General features: G+C 41.6%; 1 protein-coding gene across 1 annotated transcript; it reads left to right on the top strand.

The window, feature by feature from the left end:
* The first annotated feature begins 276 nt into the window (after window positions 1-276).
* On the top strand, window positions 277-17,045 carry ccdc24 (coiled-coil domain containing 24). The gene is made up of 9 exons (XM_053437936.1): window positions 277-333; window positions 1,663-1,821; window positions 6,091-6,278; window positions 9,699-9,815; window positions 9,909-10,013; window positions 11,190-11,244; window positions 15,230-15,293; window positions 15,460-15,577; window positions 16,055-17,045. The coding sequence occupies exons 1-9, from the start codon at window positions 277-279 to the stop codon at window positions 17,043-17,045; spliced, it is 1,854 nt and encodes a 617-aa protein (XP_053293911.1).
* Window positions 17,046-18,973: the final 1,928 nt, after the last annotated feature.

Raw genomic sequence — 18,973 nt, 5'->3', positions numbered from 1 at the left:
ACTGGTTCTTACAGAGTTCAACAGTCTCAGCTCATGTGTGTGTGTATCTGCCCCCCCCAGAGGTCAAAACTTCTACATAGACTTCTATAGGAGCTCAGGTGCGATGGAAGCGGATTCAAACATGAATATCACCGTGCATTGCACATGTGTCCATATGAATATGATGCATTTCAAACATGCACGTATTCATATTTATTCTAACACAACATTAAAACACAACATTTATCCTCGAGAGAAATTCAATGATCTCGCGATATCTCCCCCTCAGCAACCGGGATGTTTACCCTGGTTGCCACAGTCTTGCTAGCTGCTAACCACAAGACCCAAGCTGAGGTGAGCGGATGTTCTTTAACACTTTATACTAACTTAACCGAAGCTTTTACACAGTTAGTTTCACTATTAAATCATTAAAGTGTTAAATAAACGCTCCGTGAAGTCTTCATGTTGTTTAACTAGCTTGCTGGCTTGTCCTGGGAAGAGGCTGTAGCACAGGTAATGGGGGATTCAAGAGTTTATTGTCATATTCACAACGATTACATGAAGCAGTCGCTTGCAATGACATGCTTGGGTCACAGGCTCTCTTATAGTAATGCTCAGTATATTACAAGCAGACCAAAAAAAAAGTATCCTAAAGTCCTAAAGTCCTAAAGGTTCCTACAGTCATGGAAAACCTGGAAAAGTCATGGGATTTTAAAAAGTGTTTTTCCAGGCCTGGAAATGTCATGGAAAAAAATAACATCCCAAAAGTTTTGGAAAAGTCATGGAAATTTGTTATATTCATATTTTGAGGTCGTTCATTTACGCTGAGTTTTAAATAATTCATATGCTTTTAAAGAAATACGCTCAACATATAACCAGTCAAACTTGGGGTTGTGTCATTTATGGTATACTGGTTGCCTGGGAATTCTCATTGTTAGTTTAAATACTACATTTGGTCACTTTTTCGCGTATACACCGAGATTTCACAAAACTTTCGGTCATGAATATTTGGTTTAAAGTTATTGAAAAGTCATGGTAAAGCCCTGTAAAGTGAAAGTACAAATAAATAGACCCAGTACAAGTACCACATTCCCCTTTCTGCTCGAGTCAAAGTGAGTAAGTACCTGCTTTAAAATACACTTAAAAGTACTTGAGTGCAGGCTGTTGATTTACTGCATCATTAACTGTGCCCACTGTGGACTGTAAGAATAGTAGAGACTCATATTAATGAAGAATGCTGCAGATGAAGAAACTGAAAACACTTGAATTGTCACATTAATTAATGGCTGAGTCTATATCCTAATGTATAACTGCTTGAATTACCCTCTTGCTATTGATTACTTTAAGAAATATAAGTTAAGATGTTAAATAGGGCATTGTTAAAATGTAGCAGAGCAAAAAAGTGAAGACATTTGCTGATGTAGAGGACTAAATGACTTGGGTACAGATGCATGAGATGTTCTTTGTTGCCTCCCACCACTGCTACCAACCAACAACATCCATTCTGTACATTTCTGTATATTTATAGTTTTACCACTTGCCAGAGGAGATCCTTATATATAAGTATATATCCTTAGAATTTGACGTCTCTCCAAACTAAAAGCAGTATTTCAGTAAATGCACCATATGTTTCCCTCTTTATTTCACTGTATTTAACTTTACTGTCTGTTCCCTCATGGTCAGACGGCCATTTGTATGCAGTCCCCTGATGAGAGGCTCTGGTGCCGTGGCCCGTCCCTGTGGAGCCTTATCTCTGAACATGTTCCCGGGTCGGAGTTGTCAAAGATCCACATGGCACTGGGCCACTTCCTGGTGGACATGTACACAGAAGTGCACACTGAGGTGAGAGTTTTTTTTTGTTTTTTTTTTATCAACTGCAGTGTTTTTCACTTCTCCTGCCAGTCTGTAGCTCGGTAGCGCTTGGCTTTTTTAAAGCTGTAACATTTCTCTATCACACTTTATCCCTTCAAAGACTCCAGACGCTGGGTCTGTTTCGAGTAGGATCGCTGCAGAATACCACCACAACATCTGCAAGAATTTCCACTTGAGCCGGTTGCATCAAAAAAATGTGCTCAGCTAAGCATTCCTGGCCAAATAGCTCAAGAAGCGTCGTTTAGGGTTTTGTAAGTAGGTTAGTTTGGCTGCATACGCTTATTTATTACAATGACCAGTCTCCCCAATAAAAGTGAAATGTGGGTTAACTGGCGGGGTGCCACAGTGAAGTTCAAGTGGGAGCCGGGCAGACATCAATGTTTACGCAAGGCCAAGTAAACTATTTGAACCCAAAAAGTGTGAAGTACTCAGCTCTGGCTAAGTGACCTCACTCTACACACATGCACTCTCAATAAGAGACAAAAGTACACATGGCCAAGGTGGAGTGGCACACATCTCACTAAAAAGGCCACGTCGAGGGAAAAGACTGAGGTTCTAAACTGAGAGAAGAGAGAAGTATTTCTTTTTAATATATAGCTATATCAGAAAATATGTTGATCACAGCCCTGAGTGATGTCCTCAAACTGTCTTCTTTTTCTCACATGGTGCATAAACCCCACATTTTGACACCGATCCCTCCATCATCTCTGCTAACCTCTCTCTTTTTCTTTTTCTTTCTTCTTTAATCCATCCATCTGTAGATATTATCAACTCTCTCCCCGCAGTGCACCAACAGGCCGGAAAAAAAACACACTCAGCCTGTCTCAGCTCTCAAGTGGCAGTTAACATGTAAAGGCCACATGTGGCAACTATAGATCAGAAAATCTGCTTTTTCACACAGAAACATGCAAGATTCCCACAAATTATTATACACACTGCCCTCTACATACATCCCCAGGGCTCAATCAGGTTCAAGTCACAATTAGATCATCATGTTTTGGGTCAAATTTACATCACAAAACATTGTTTAAAGCAGAATCAAAGAAAAAATCCCAGAATAATTCAACTCATATAAAGACACTCTCTTCTTCAATGACACACATACAGAGAGAGAGAGAGAGAGAGAGAAAGAGAGAGAGAGAGAGAGGCCCACTAATCTTAATGAGTCAGGGGGTCGGTATAACAGGGTTAAAGAGGCTAATCCTCAACTGTTGATAAGACTGTTAGCACATAACACGTATCAAGTGTGTGTGCATGTGTGTAGCAGTGAGATAGATAGAGGGAGTGTGCATCAGCGTGTGTGTGTGTGTTCTTGTACAGGGATCTGTGTGAGGACCATTTTGAGCCTAGAACTTGAGGACATGTTTGCTGCTCCTCTCTTTCAACGGGATCTTTAAGGGTCAAGATTTGCTTATAGGGCTACGGTTAGAATTAGGACTATAGGTTAGAGTAAGGGAGACATTATACCAATGGAAGTCTTCACTAAGATAGAAGCACAACGTATATCCACCTACAGCTGTGTATGCAGCATGTGGCGGCTGACTGTTTAAACCCTAGATGGAAGGAAAGTTTTAGCCGTTTGAGACATTTCCAGGGAAACGTGAATACACCCATAAAGCACTTTATCAGATATACTGGCTAGTTCCTCCTTCTGCTCTCAAAATAGCCTCAGTTCTTAGTGGCATGAGTTCAGGAAGCTGTTGGAAATGTTCCGTTGAGATTCTATCTCATGTTGATGTGATTAAATCACATCCTCTCTGCAGATTGGTCAGATGCACATCCATGCTGCCAATCCAGGCTGCTAAGCCACATCCCAAATGTGTGCTAATGGATTCAGATCCGCTGCTCACTGGGTGTTTCTTTTTTGTTATTGGCCCTTTTCTATAAAGACTGTTTTGCACGAAAATCCCAAGAGATCAGCAGTATCACAAAATACTGAGAATAGTCCAATGTAACTGAGATCACATTTTTCCATCCATCCATTTTCTTTTCCTCATCTGAGGTCCAGTATGTGTAATCCCTACTGCGGGTTCTAGGTTTACCTTGGGGCTCCCTCCCAGTTGGCCATGCCCGGAAAATCCCCTATGGAAGGAGGTGTCATGATAAGATTCCCGAACCAACTCCCACTTTCCCTTACAAAAGAAGCAACAACTCCTCTTCCACCTTTCTTCAAATGTCCGAACTCCTCACCCTCTAGCTAAGGCTGAGCTCACTGTCCTACTGAGACACCCACTTCGGTTGCTTGTATCTCAGAGCCTATGACCACAGTTGGATGGTTAGAACATATATTAGTTGGTAAATGAAAAGCTTTGGATTAAGGTTCTTCTCCTTCTTCACCACTATGGTCCAGTACAACAACCGCTGCACTGATCCTTCTGTCCATCACCAGCTCCATCTTCCCCTCACCTGTTAAAAAGACCCTGAAACTCCTTCACTCGGACAGAGCAACCCTTTGTTTCCTGGCAGAGAGGAGTCAGGAGGAGTTCGGCCTCACTCTAATGTTTGATGTGGACGTTTAATGAAGCTCCTGACCTGTATCTGCACGAGTGTGTACATTGCACTGCCGCAACATGATTGGCTGGTTGGGTAATTGTATGAATAAGCAGTTGTTCAGGTGCTCTTAATACAGCGGTGGGCGAGTGAACATTTACTGTGAGGTGGACCATTGCCCTCTCTCTCGCTTTTTTTCCCTGTCCTTGTCTATCTATCTCTGTTCCTCCTTTTTTCTCCTTTTTCTCCTCTCCTCCATCCCATCTAATGAAATCCATCCCTCAGTAAGCCACTGTGAAAAGTAATATTGGATTTGCCGGCTACTCCTTCATTCCTTGGCACGGCCATTCCTCTCTCCATCAAGGTCACCATTGTCTCCGGCGGTGAGATCAAAAGGAATATTTGCCTCCCTCTTCAAGTCTGCCCACGGGGCCATGCTCCCGTACCTGCCCCTAAACTCTTCCTCTCTCCACCGAATGAAAATGAGCTGTTTTGGGTAAATGTTCTCTAAAAGTCAATTTAATTAATTTAGAGTAGTAGCTCTCTGTAGGTTTTTTTTCTTCTAACTGACAGGTTTCAAAAGCGTTCCCTTAAAATAGCTCCTGGATGAGATCAACAGTATCACAGCAGCGGGAGGGGAGGGGGAATTCCAGGAACAACTCGTTAGCTAGTGGGGCCTCGAGTCCTGTAACATAAACACCTCGACACCCAGAGACAGACGCAAGAGATCGTGTGAGTGGAGGGGGCTGTGTGTGTGTGTGTGTGTGTGTGTGTGTATGTGTGTGTGTGTGTGTGTGTGTGTGTGTGTGTGTGTGTGTGTGTGTGTGTGTGTGTGTGTGTGTGTGTGTGTGTGTGTGTGTGTGTGTGTGTGTGTGTGTGTGTGTGTGTGTGTGTGTGTGTGTAGTGGTGGGTTCAGTGTCCTCCAGTCGATTTCTTTCAAGTGGTGTTTTAAAACTTGACAGCATTGATTGACAGGCAGCAGGTTTTGAATCCTTCGTTTTCACAAAGATATTTCACATTTTCTTTTATTTTTATTTCCTTAGGCATTATGATGAAATATGGTTAAATAGCTCTAGATTAAAGGTGTGTGTTCGGATGCAGAGTACAAACTGCAAAGTCTGGTCCTGGGCACTCAGCCCTTCTCCCAGCTTAGCAGGAAGTCACGCATAAAGACTAACTTTTTCACTCTTTTCCTACAAATCCTTCATCTGCAGTAATCCGAGCAAAAATACACAGAGTGAAAAACGGCATGGTCCTGCAGCACACGAGACTGTTTGTCTGGCGAGAGGGCCGACCACAAAATGACTGCACTCAGACACATGCAGTTAGTGTTCCTCGCTTGCAGACATAATATAGTGTGAAAGCAGTTTTACAATGTGTGACACAGTTTTCAGAAAGTTTAAAAAGTCCCATTGTGTCCTGTTTCAAGAACACTGTGTTCACAACAGTTTACAGTAAACAGGGTCAAGGAAACAGGGACTAAAAACCTGAGATTTTTGAAATAGTAAGAGAAAATTAAGATAAAATTGAGAAAAGGTTTTTTAATATACAATATACCTTCCATGTAGCACATTTAGAAGCTTAGCCTCTTTGTCGTAATTTAGTAATAAAACAACAGGGAAATGTTGTTGTCCACTCTGCTGCAATGCTTCTTTTTGAGTCATAATGTTTTTATTATTTTTAAAATCATATGTCAGGTGTTTGTGTGAAATCTATGGTCGTCTTCATTAACTGTGGTACTTCTTGAAGGCGGAGATTTGGTACACGATGTGGCAGGAGAGCCAGCGAGGCGGAGGCCATGGCAGCAGGGCAGGAACCCCGCTCCCACGTCAGCAGGGCTCCCCCCTGGCTGACCCCCCCGCCGTCAAAGAGCTGCTGAGGGCCGAGGTCAAGATGTTACTACTGATGCTCAGAGAAAGAGCCGGCAGGGAGGGAAGGTAGGTGCACGTTCTCCCACACTTAAATCTGCTGTACATAATGAGTCAAGGGCACGGAAATGTTATTTATTACTTTTTCCTTTGGACATATTCTCCCAAAAATATAATGGGTTATATTAATTTGTATTCGTAGGACAGTACTGATGATAACAGTAGGCATCTTATGTAAATTAGAAGAAACAAAGTAGATCCTTCCTGCAAGTTTTGTAGAAATCCATCCAGTAGAGCAGTTATCTTGCTTAAAAACAAACCAACCAAGAAACAAACAGACAGGGATGAAAGCCGTGGGAGTTATATTTATACTGGAAATATATTTATACTGGGAAAATGGTACAGACACTGAGACAGATGACAGAAAGTACAGCCGTAGCTTTAATATACTCCACATGTCCCCAGTTTCACAGCACAGCATAAAACATTCATATTACAAGACAATCCTTTATTTCTCAGACATTAATTGAGCTTAATGAAGTCTGACAAAAATGGCAGAAATTGGGCTTTTATTTACTTTTTATAGTAGAATTCAGATGGAAAATTTGATTCATACTTTTTTAAGGCAGTTTAGGTCCAGATGTACAAAACAGCCGTTAAAGTCAACTCTTGCTTGATCTATTTCTCAAACATTCGATAAATGGAATTCCTCTCTTGCTCTAGTTTGTCAGTGTGAGAGACTTTTTTTAAACTGGAAACGCAGGCACTTATTTATGGCTTTTTCTCAAGCAATGGGATGGGACCGGCTAAGTAGGTTAAGACCCTGCTCTATGTCTTTTTTGCCCGAACAAAGACAGCCATAAAATTCTATATTGTGTTCCCTTGTCAGTAACGAATGGGATGGGAAACCAGTGGAACGAAGGGGGTTTTCGCATAGAAAACCTGCAAACTAATTTGGGAACAGTGGAATAATAAGACAATTATAGGAGGGAGACATCCATGCCTTCCACGCCAACAAATACTAGATTTCAGAACTTGGATTAAAGGCGTGTTTAAACCTTACATCTGGGAAGCCTGGTACTTTGTGTGTCGCTTTTATGAAGAAGTCGTCCGTGAGGTATAAGTAGTGTGGTAATAAAACGTTCTAATTGCTGCAGCTAATCACACAACTCAGATCAGAGATGAGCTTGTAGCAATTTCTAATTTAATGACTTGTGTTAAAATATCCTGAAGAATGTCGTAAAAACTTTTGGCAGGATAATATCAGTTAGTAAAACTGCCTTGCCCAACACACCCTCACATTACAGTTTAATGGCCTAAACGATGTGTCACAATGTGTATGTGTGAGTGTGTGTGTGTGTTTGTGTGTGTGAGTGTGTGCAGTCGTGTGAGCTGGTAACTATCCCAGCAACTGGCTCGCTGCTGCCAGGAATGTTGCCCCATGACACCTCTCTGGTTTCACTGAGGCCTTTTATGAAAAGCACAGATGGACTGTTCTCCGTTTTTGTGACAAACCATTTATTGCCTGTCAATTTGTCGCCTTCCTTTTTATTGTGATTTGGTCTGTGTCCCTGTATGATGTGGTTTTAAGCTGAAGGCAGCAGGAGACTGTGTGTTTGTGTGTGTGTGTGTAAACAGGTTTGTGCCAGGTTGACTTAAAAAATTCAATGACCTGTCTATCGTCCCAGTGGGATCATTTGTATTTTAGACAACTGTATCCACACAAAACTCAGTTGAACACAAGAGATGGACAATACACAGATTATAAAGACATTAAACAACATAAACGTCATCATGATTCATGAGATATTCTCTGAGAAATTAATGAAAGTGTTGTAAAACAAGCCATACAATGTTAAAAATAAGGGAAAACGAAATAGATTCTTTCCTGACTCATACTTCAACTTTCCACCAAGTTCTGTACTTTGTGCGTAATCCTTCAAACTCTCAGACAAACAGACGGACAGACAATCAAACGCAGATTAAAACCTTGGCGTAGGTAACAGACGCTGACAAATATATTCCCTCATTTCAATCTCCTGCACAATTAGAAGAATTTTGGAATCTAAACTGAAGCACTGGTGCTTGTAGCGGCAGCTCTGTTGAGAGGGACAGCAGCACGGCCTGATGTTTAAGTTGACGATCAAGTCACCATGAGGCCACTGAGGCACCGTGACTTATTGAAGTGCCCCTGAGCAAGACACGGACCGGGGGCCGGATCCGCTCACACATCACAAGTCACTGTTGTAAAGTGCTGCGGCTCGGATGTAAATGGATTATGATAAGTGCCATTCAGAGGGAGAAATGTAGCCCTTTGTTATTGGCTGCATGGGAGCAACGCCAGAAAAGTATTGGTGCCGCACAAGGCAGCGCCAGCACAAACCGCTTTTGCTCTTTGAAGTTGGCTTTAGTATACTTGTTGATTTTGAGGCATGGTACTGTGTGTGTGTGTGTGTGTGTGGGTGTGTGTGGGTGTGGGTGCGTTTCAGGCCTTTGATCGCACAATTAATTAGGCTAAGTCCCACGTGTATATCAGGGATAAAACTGTTCACACTCTAATTGCACTTTCACTTAATATTGCTCCTCAACCAACTTTGTTGTTTCTCCTTTTATTTGAATTTGTATTATGCCTTGTTGGCATAGAAATTTGAGAAAGTATTTCCAAAGCATCAGCAGTGAAATAATTATTTAACTTAATTCCTCAGACCAGCTAACCAACGACACTGAACTGGATTTGCAGCAAAGACCTAATGCTACTTATCTGTGTGAATTCACATAAACAGGAGCAGCCGAGTGCCGGGGAGGACGACATTAGGACCCACTCCAGATTTCTCCTGTGATTTGAATCATTTGTTTTGAGGGTGTGGGTGTGTACCTTGTAAAAGTCAACTGATTTATCTTATTGGCCTCCTCCTGTGTGGCCCTGCTGCCCCAGCCATCCACCCACACCTTAATGTCATTGTCTGAGCAGCCGGAGAGAAGGCATTCCCCCTCAGTCAAAGGCTATAAAATGAAGCAGAAGCAGCTGCCTGCACCAGGAGTTGGTTTCTTTTTCTCCCATCATCAGAGATCATTCTGAAAATCCAGCATTTTTGCTTTCTAAGCATGGAATCTTGTAAATACACATGTTGAATAGCTTTTATTCAGCTCAAAGCACCAACAGATCAACCTGCAGAGAGCAACAGTTTGACTTCTATTCAGACTCGGTTCAGCTACTCAATTAAGTGCTTTACAAGTGAAAGGCAAGCTGATAAAAAGACCAAACGACAGACTGTTGCACATGAAAAAATAGAGATCATAAACCTGAAATAATGAAACCACTCAAATTGATGACCGGCAATAAAAATAGATTTGAATTATCCACAGTAAAACATCAAGTTTCAAGACTGTAACACTCTCAGGTCATGCACATTGTTCAGCACACGGAGAAAGAGCAGATAGAATTAACTGACTGAGGTTTCATCTCTGTCTGTGCTGTCGCTGCTATAGAGCCGGGGAGGATCTCCTGTTTCGGTACAGACCTGAGACTGTAAGCTACGCCCTCGGTCACCTCGACAGACGGTACAGTGACTGTATGAGCCCTGGAGACACTGACAACGGAAGCAGGTTTGTCACACTCGTTTAAAAAGACTTGACTGATGTGATGCAGTGCTCCTCATCGTGTTGAAACATCTCTTGATATCCCCCCCTCTCCCTCAGACCCAGCTCCGGCTGCTCAGTCCAGTCCAGCGCTGAAGACGAGATAGAGGCAGTGAGAGACAAGCTGAATGTCACTGACATTGACCGAGTGGTGGACCGCCTCAGGTGAGTGGCGCACAGCAGCGGTTCCAAAAACACTTTTATGGGAGCTGTCACGTCGTCCATCTTCTTATACAGTCTATGGTTCCCAACCCGTAGGTTAGGATCCACTGGCTGAGAGGGTCCAGCCATGACGCCAGTAAATATCACATATGTAAATGAACATCATGGTCGTCTCTGATTTGTAACACTACTGAGAAGACACACACCACTTGTGTTTACTGGGTCTTTTTCTATGTGGTATGAGTTTTTCATAAAAGACATTCACATGTGCTCAGTTAGTGAGTTCCTCTGAGCCAACCTCCCCCCCCCCACAGCTCTCCTCTGTGCCCTCCGTTACACTCCATCCCTCCTTCCCTTCCTCTACGTCCCCTTCTTTGAGGCCCACGGGGCAGGGCAGTCGCTGGGGCTACCTTGGAAGGGAGCCTCTCTCTCTCTCTCTCTCTCTCTCTCTCTCTCTCTCTCTCTCTCTCTCTCTCTCTCTCTCTCTCTCTCTTCCTCCTCCTCCTCCTCCTCCTCCTCCTCCTCCTCCTCTCTGACTCTCACTCTCTTTCTCTTTCTCCCTCTCGACCATTTCCTGAGGAACCCGAACAAAAGGCCCCATTGTCAGAAAATGGATCCCAGACAGGACACGAGCGAGCAGATTCTTTTTCATTTCAAAGTAGTGAATACAGTCTATGGTTATGTAACCAGAGACAGGGGAAATTGGGGAGAGAGGGAGGGAAGAGAAAGATAGGACACTGTTTCCTCGGAACAGTAAGAAAACCACAGAGACTTTACTTTGGACAGACGTCAGGTCGGAGCCTTTCTGCTTATATATATAAACAGCCATTACACTCCATATGCTACTCATAAAACTGCCCATGTTCATAAAATAAGTATAATTTATTTGTTGAATAAATGTTAAGTTATCTTAATCATTTAAGTCCTGGTTGGGTTGGTGATACCTTTCGCAAATGTGGTGTAATAAGGCAAGACAGAAAATGTTGTTATTGTCGTATTGTGTTACCTTATTCAGTGAGGGTTAGTGCTTTAGTTTTTTGTGACACTGAAACACATAGTTTCAGCTTTGACGCAGTTTTTAATTTTTACCTCAGCTGTTTATTTAATGAAAAGCAACTGTGCTGATGATAAACGTGAACACTATTTTCTTTCTATCTATGTCTCTGTCTGTGTGTGTAGGGCTGTGCTAATGGAGGAGTGTGAAGTGTTGAAGAGACTGGTGCAGGATTTGAAGGTAAGACGAACATGATGGAAAACAAATTCATCTTTATCTTTCAGCTGACAGTATAATAAGTGATCCAAATTCTAAAAGTATTTATAGAAAACCAGGCCGCAGTTTAAAAAACTGACTGATGTGCTTTTGTTAGACGATTCATTTCAGAATTAAAACCTTGAAAGGATCCTGATTTATGAAGCTATCCTTGACCTTGTACTTCTACAGCCTATTCAGATTACACTATATGTACATTATGATCATTCTTCAGACATCTCTGAGTCCCTTGCAATTGCACACTGTGAAGTTTTACTAGAATGTAACACCACAGTTTTAGGATTTGATCAATGTGTATCCAGTTTGATGCATTTTGTTTAATGAATAATTTATAAATAAATATAAAATCATTACTGAGTGTCCTACAGAATTCATTGAGTCTGTGGCAGTAGTGCGGTTGCAGATGATCGCACACACCTTTCATTCTCATGTGCAACAAAGCCTGAGTGACAGGCAACAGACCAGAGAGTAGAAGTTGTGGTGAGAGAACTGCATTGAACGCCACTGGCAGCTACACACACAGCTGCAGCTGAAAATGAGGTGTGGCTGTCTGCGTGGACAGTAAAAACTTTATGAACAGTAGTGCAAGTGTGCGAGAAGGAGAGACCAAGTGAGCATGAGGCTAATAGTGCAGCTGACTGATCTTACAAGGAAAGTGTACATTTGTTGGGTTCGTTATGAAACTGTGGCGGGCCAAATTAGAATATGGCGGGTCGCCACAGTCTGCATTCCTAATGGGAGACACGGACTGTATTACTCTGGTGATTATTTCCATTAAAGATATATTGATTTCCTCAACCAGGGGCACTCCTTTCCACAAATGAAAAATTTAAACCCTAAAGTTTGAGTCACTCCTTGGACTCCCACAGGTAGCTCTTTTAAATCTATTTTGCCACTGAAATTAAACCAAGGTATCCATTTACACACACATACACACATAAACACAAAGACAAACTTGCACACACACACACACACACACACACTTGAGGACTGCAAGGGCTCAGTCTAAAAGCTTGTTTTTCCATCTGTCTGGCCAAGAGCTTTGCAGTGCTGAGTAAGATCAGTCTCCTTCCAGTCACTTAAATGGGTAACTGCATACATATACATACATGTAGACACACACATGCATGCGCGCCTTCAATCTGGTTACACTGTCATGCGTGTTTAGCCTTATGAAAGAAACAGGGAGGGAGATAGTTCCAGGCCAGATGTCAGACTTTTCTGCAGAGCAGATGTGAAGTGTGGAGTTCTGCCACATGTGTGTGACTGTCTGGAAGTATTACATCGCCACTTCGTCTGCAAACTAAGCAAAGCTGAAAAACGGGAATTTGCATATGGAGGAAAAATGACCTGTCAATAACATGACAAAGTCCGTTTTCCAGGTGTTTATGCAGAAAATCTTCAAACCTTAAATAAAATGGCAGCGATGTGAAGATAAACCAAGCAGCACAGATGATGTTGGTAGAACACGTCATCAGGAATTTTTACCATAAGCTAAATAATAATGATCATAATTTAATCAAATTGTAATTCAAAAAACGTCCTATTGTTAACAAATATGTTAATTTACGTGTTGTCCCAAGTTCAAGGCTTCATGTAGCCACACCTGCTGAGACGAGGATACAGGAAGTGGAAGCTGTAGAGGAGCTAGTGAGCATTGAAGTAGTTGTTTGCAATTCTCACTTTTCTCACCTTTTTCATTTTTCTGCTGCAAAAGACTCGGTTCAGCTACCGAGTCTAGAGGCATTCTCCTTCTTACTTGATTTTTTCAAACTAAAATGTCTAAAATATTCCTTTAGTCAAAGAACCTGATTCAAATTCTCAGCGCGTGAACGTGTTGGAAGGAGAGAAGGAATTAACATTTTAACTTTTCCAACTCAAATCTCAGAGCATGATTGTGAACATCTGTTTTGTGTTTTCCAAGGCCTGTCACAATTAGCCGGATCTTTCTCGGTTTTTATTGTCTGTGCTGGTAATTAACTGGAAATGAGAAGAAAATGTGTTAAAGGTCTAAAATAATTCTGTCGGTGTTTGTCAGTGAGCTGTAAACAAGGTACCTGATTAATATGGAGATAAGTGCCGTGTCTGATGAGCGCCAGCAGCTTCTCATCCACCCCCATCGTGTTTGATCGGAGATTGCTACAGATGTCGTGTTATTGCATGAAGTTAAATCATCTAGTTTTTGTAGCAGCTTTTCACTGCATTGAACTGCATTGTGTTTGATCGGAGATTGCTACAGATGTCGTGTTATTGCATTGAACTGAAATCAAATTGTCTTTGTCATCACGCAGCAGCAACTGTTTCTACAAACAACAGTGATGACTCATTGTTTCCTAGATAACAAAACTTTTTAAACCAAGTCTTAACAACTGTGGTAGTTAGAGACTGTTTATCGGAAACTATTCAGAAAACCTGTACCGCCAAAGTTAGGGTGGCCTTATTACGTGGTTTTGTTTTTAGCTCTGTCTACTTGTTGGTTGGTTTGTTTGTTTGTGAGAAAGATTACACAATAAGGGGAGGATCCAGGAATTTTTTTGGCGAGATTTTCAGGGAATAAATCATGTGTCTCGATGAAAAAGAAAACCAGGCACATTTAGGGAACTGATATCTATGAGTGTGTGTTATTTAGTGCGTTGGCAGAGGTGTGGGCTCTATTGAGGGCCATTGTAGTTCAATTATGATATTCTTGCTTTTAGTTTTTACTGTATTATTCCAACACTGTGATATCGTTTAGCTTTTGCTGGTCTGGAGACACTGCATCTCCCAGTTAACTTCATCATACCAACCTACGCACCAGACGCCACAGATATCGACCTATAATCTTCAATAATCAAGCTGTTGCAACTTGCATATCCATGTGAGGAAAACCAGCGTAGAGCAGCATGTTCCCAGTATACAACAGAAAATGATCACCTGAGATGATGAAAACATGGCCTCTACCACCAGCAGCTGGTTTCAGATGGATTTTGTAGCAGGAATGGCGATCCGTGTTCTTCTGTTTCTGGTTTTGCATGAGCTGAAGGGGGAAGTTCTGTGTGTGTACGCTGTGTCGTGGGCGGATTCTGGTTTTAGAATCTCATGTAAGGGAGAAATGACAGGAACATAGACTCTTTCCTTAAATATCAGTAATTCAGTGCCTTGGTAAAGGATTCAATCCCCACATGGACCACAAAGCCTATTTTCATTTTGTGTATGTATCGATGTGTGTGTGTGTGTGTGTGTGTGTGTGTGTGTGAGAGTGTGTTTTATAGCTGTGTGGGATTTCAGTCACTTTGCTGTCAGAGACACCACACATACTTCAACTGCTGCTCTGAAAGACAGCACCAGGAGGTTTGGGTTTGAATCCCAGCGGGAAAATAGACCAAAAATATATATATTTTATCCGTCAGTCTACAGGCCTTGGGTTTGTGTGTGTGTGCATGCGTGCGTGCGTGCATGTGCACGTGTTCATGCGTGCGTGTGTGTGTGCGCGCTCATGCTTGTGTGTGTTTGTTTGTGTAATGTGTTATTCAGTCTGTGGTTGCTAAAAAGACTCTCTATTAGCATTTATGCAAGTGTAAAATGAGGAGAGGAGGCTGGCAGTCATTCAGACTGACTTTACAATAAGGTCTTTGGTTTTGCAAGCGATGGACACACACACACACACACACACACACACACTCACACAGAGACGAAAAAGAAAGAGAGCGAGAGAGTGAGCTATGGTTTTCGTTGCTGTGGATGTAGAATTTTTAGGCCAAATTATGATGGAACACTGCTGCTCAATCGTTTAGTGGTCACACACACACACACACACACACACACCAAACATTCCTTTCCTCTTTGTCCCACTGTTATTTTTATAATTTTTCCTTATTCGCTATTTAAGTGTTTTCGCGAACGTGTTTAAAACATTGACCCCGTGCCCTCCTGATTAACATAAACTGTTATCTGTCCCTGTGTCTTGCAGAAAAATATTAAACACAAGTTCAGGAGTAGAAGTGAACTTGAGAAATCCGAACCTTCACTCACAGGTGAGTCCAGATAATGACATGTTGGTGTTTGCTGCCATCTGGTGGCACAGTAGTGTTTAACATGTTGATCAGCAAATAGATTTACAAATGTAAAATTAATGCTGATAGTTTTACCATGCCATGCTTTTTCATATCTCATATCTGTTGTGTTTGTGTGTCTGTGCAGAGTTGAGAGAGTTAAGAGGTGAAATCCAAATGGACTTGGAGCTTTACCCCTCTTCACTTGGCGCTTCATCCCCGGACCCGCCATCTCTCCCTGTGAAGGAACTGAAAACAAGGTTCAGGTTTGTAGGTTTTGTTGTTAACCACCGCTCAGAAAAGGCTCAGTTTGATAATAAGAACTTGTAAGCACCTTTCTTAACATGGTTTCATAGTCTTTGATAATGTGACCATATCAGCATGAATAAACTTTTCTAAGTCAACAGCAGACAAATAGTTTGATTTCAGAGATGTTTTTCATTTCATAAGAACAGAGGAAAAACCCCAAACTATTTTGCTTTCAAAGTTCAGATCTTTTTAGGGGATTTTAAAATTATTCATAGTCTTGTGGAGTATAGCAGAGAGAAAAAGCAGTTTAAAACAAATTGAATACAACCTCAAAATGTATTCGAATTAAATAAAAAGGAAGGGAATTCATGCAGGCCAGCCACAAAATGGATTGTAACCTAAAACAAAATTAGAATGAAACCCTGGAAAAGGCCGGTTTCATCAGCCCAAACAAATGAGTAACTCTAATTTCCAATTTGATTCCTCTCCTCCAGACGGTCAACAGGACGAAAGGCCTCTGATGAGACTCTACAAGCGTTCCACTCTGCATCAGTCCCGAGACCACATCCACCTGCCTCACTGTGCCAGCCCAGGCCCCCAGCCGGACCTCCTCCCAGTAAGACTTCTGCGTCCAGGACTCATGGAAGCACATCAGCCTCCAATGTGTCAAGCAGGTCACCTATCTGCCTCAAAATCACGACTTCCAAGCACATGAACAGTCACTTCACCAGCGACGTGACAACAATTAGGAGCGACCCCCACCCCCATCTTTCTCCAGAGCAGCACAGAGCTGGTGTCCACTGCAGGCCCCCGACTTCTAGTCCTATTTTCAGAATAAAAGCTGAGAGGAACTCCCCTGTGCATGAAGTCCATCTTCCATCCCATCGCAGCCTGAGCAGAGAGGAGGATTTACCACAGAAGGAGAGGAGGAGCAGCTCAAGACACATCAGTGTTACCCCCTCACACATTCCAGCACTCAGCCCTGTGAGTGATGCAGGCAGTCCCCACAACAGCAGGACTGTCCAGGCTGGGTCATTATTGGGGAGATCAGAGACTCAAAATGGCCAAAGGAAAAGTAGCTGTGGGGCTGGTGCAGTGTCAGCAGATGATGAAGAGAGAAGGGAGAGGAGTTTTTATTCTTCAGTCATGTCTGAAACTGGGAGCCGTCCAGCAAGAAACGGCGACATAAAGAGCAACAGTCGAATTGATAGATATAAAATCTGTAATCTTGAGAAGGGAATCACGCCTGGTAACCATCATTTGACAGCTCACTCCTCAAGTCATTCAGAAAGCAACTGTGAACAAGGACAGATCAGAGCAGCCATTCAGCCGGCGTCTGTACAGTTAGAGGGGGAAATCTTTACTTTCCCCAAAAGACCACTCGGAGGCGCCACATGTCAACCAGCGAGTGTGGAGGAGCCACAGACAGAGCCGGTTATCAACAGGTTTCACCAGCCAGCTCCTCCTTCAAGAGTGTCAACATGAACTCAACACCAGACCAAAGAGAAAGTGTTTAGTGTCTTTCATAACATAAATATTTGGAAGCATGATGTGAGGGTTTTTATTAGTTTTTCCTTAGTCTTATTGAGGGTTAAGGACAGAGAATGTCACACCATGTTAAAGCCCTCTGAGACAAATTGTGATTTGTGAATATGGGCTATAGAAATAAAATTTGATTGATTGATGTGTTGATGTGTTTATATTGATTTGCTTTCTTGGTGTATGTGGAGAGAATTGAATAATTTCTCAGTTATACCTGTTATTTATTTTATTTTTTTCAGTCAGACATGATTTGAAAAATTCTATTTAGGGCAAAGGTTTCAGTTTAGGTCAAGATTTGATTTCAGTTCTTGTAATTGTTGTGTCCAAGTATTTGATGGTAAAACATATGTTGTCATATCATGGTAAAGTGCAAAAATACTGTTTCACAGAACGTATTTGAATATTGAGAGAGTAGGAAAACTGCAGGTGAAGCTAACAATTTTGAGTTTTGGTTTTTATTGACACGTGTTCTTTTCCTACATTGACACATCCAAATGTCTTTTGTACCATTGGCCTGTTGTAAACGCTTTATCAGAGGCAATTTTAATGACCGTGTTGACATAGATTATCAGTGTGATAAATATGTGAAGTGTGGTGCAATAAAAATGAAACATTGATTAATTCAGTTAAAAAACAGACCATCATGGAGTCCTGCTTCAACATCGTTTATTCGGGTGTCACTGTCTTTAGTGAAGTCACGTACTGAGCATGTTCTAATCAAATTAAGTGAAATCTGCAGTGAATAGAATTATCTGTAAATTAGGCTTGAAGAATGTAGACAATCGGCCATGAACAGATAGAAATAAATAATTTAGTAAACCTTGGATAATGAATGTGAAAATTTACCAATTATAATTATGAAGGTTAGTCAGAGACAAGTTGTCAAATGTAGTGATGATGTATTTAGGATTAATTTATTTTAATCAGTATAAAACTAATGGTTTTTACTGTGAAGTGGATCCAGGAAGTGTTGACGTGTTGATTGAATTGATTTATTTTCAGGTGGGAAATCCTCAGGAGGGGAAGAGGCGCCATTCCACAGCTTCCTGTTCTATGGATGAAGGTGAGGGTCCACGGTCGCCATCTTTGTTTTGACGGCACCTGCCCGGTCTCAAACTGACTTCACTGATTAATGAGGGAATTTCAACTTTGCCACAGAACATATTTGAATATTGAGAGAGTAGGAAAACTGCAGGTGAAGCTAACAATTTTGAGTTTTGGTTTTTATTGACACGTGTTCTTTTCCTATACTTTGACACATCCAAATGTCTTTTGTACCATTGGCCTGTTGTAAACGCTTTATCAGAGGCAATTTTAATGACCGTGTTGACATAGATTATCAGTGTGATAAATATGTGAAGTGTGGTGCAATAAAAATGAAACATTGATTAATTCAGTTAAAAAACAGACCATCATGGAGTCCTGCTTCAACATCGTTTATTCAGGTGTCACTGTCTTTAGTGAAGTCACGTACGGAGCATGTTCTAATCAAATTAAGTGAAATCTGCAGTGAATAGAATTATCTGTAAATTAGGCTTGAAGAATGTAGACAATCGGCCATGAACAGATAGAAATAAATAATTTAGTAAACCTTGGATAATGAATGTGAAAATTTACCAATTATAATTATGAAGGTTAGTCAGAGACAAGTGGTCAAATGTAGTGATGATGTATTTAGGATTAATTTATTTTAATCAGTATAAAACTAATGGTTTTTACTGTGAAGTGGATCCAGGAAGTGTTGAAGTGTTGATTGAATTGATTTATTTTCAGGTGGGAAATCCTCAGGAGGGGAAGAGGCGCCATTCCACAGCTTCCTGTTCTATGGATGAAGGTGAGGGTCCACGGTCGCCATCTTTGTTTTGACGTCT

This window comes from Pleuronectes platessa, chromosome 13 (genome assembly GCF_947347685.1).
Source record: "Pleuronectes platessa chromosome 13, fPlePla1.1, whole genome shotgun sequence".
Classification (NCBI taxonomy): Eukaryota; Metazoa; Chordata; class Actinopteri; order Pleuronectiformes; family Pleuronectidae; genus Pleuronectes; species Pleuronectes platessa.
The sequence above is the reverse complement of the archived record's forward strand: the minus strand, read 5'-3'. Positions and strand labels throughout refer to the sequence as shown.

Bases quoted from the DNA above. Each gene is read 5' to 3' on its own strand.
- ccdc24 (XM_053437936.1), top strand. From the start codon at position 277: ATGTTTACCCTGGTTGCCACAGTCTTGCTAGCTGCTAACCACAAGACC. The intron at 1,822-6,090 runs GTGAGAGTTTTT...TACTTCTTGAAG, and splicing joins ACACAGAAGTGCACACTGAG to GCGGAGATTTGGTACACGAT. The intron at 11,245-15,229 runs GTAAGACGAACA...TGTGTCTTGCAG, and splicing joins GACTGGTGCAGGATTTGAAG to AAAAATATTAAACACAAGTT.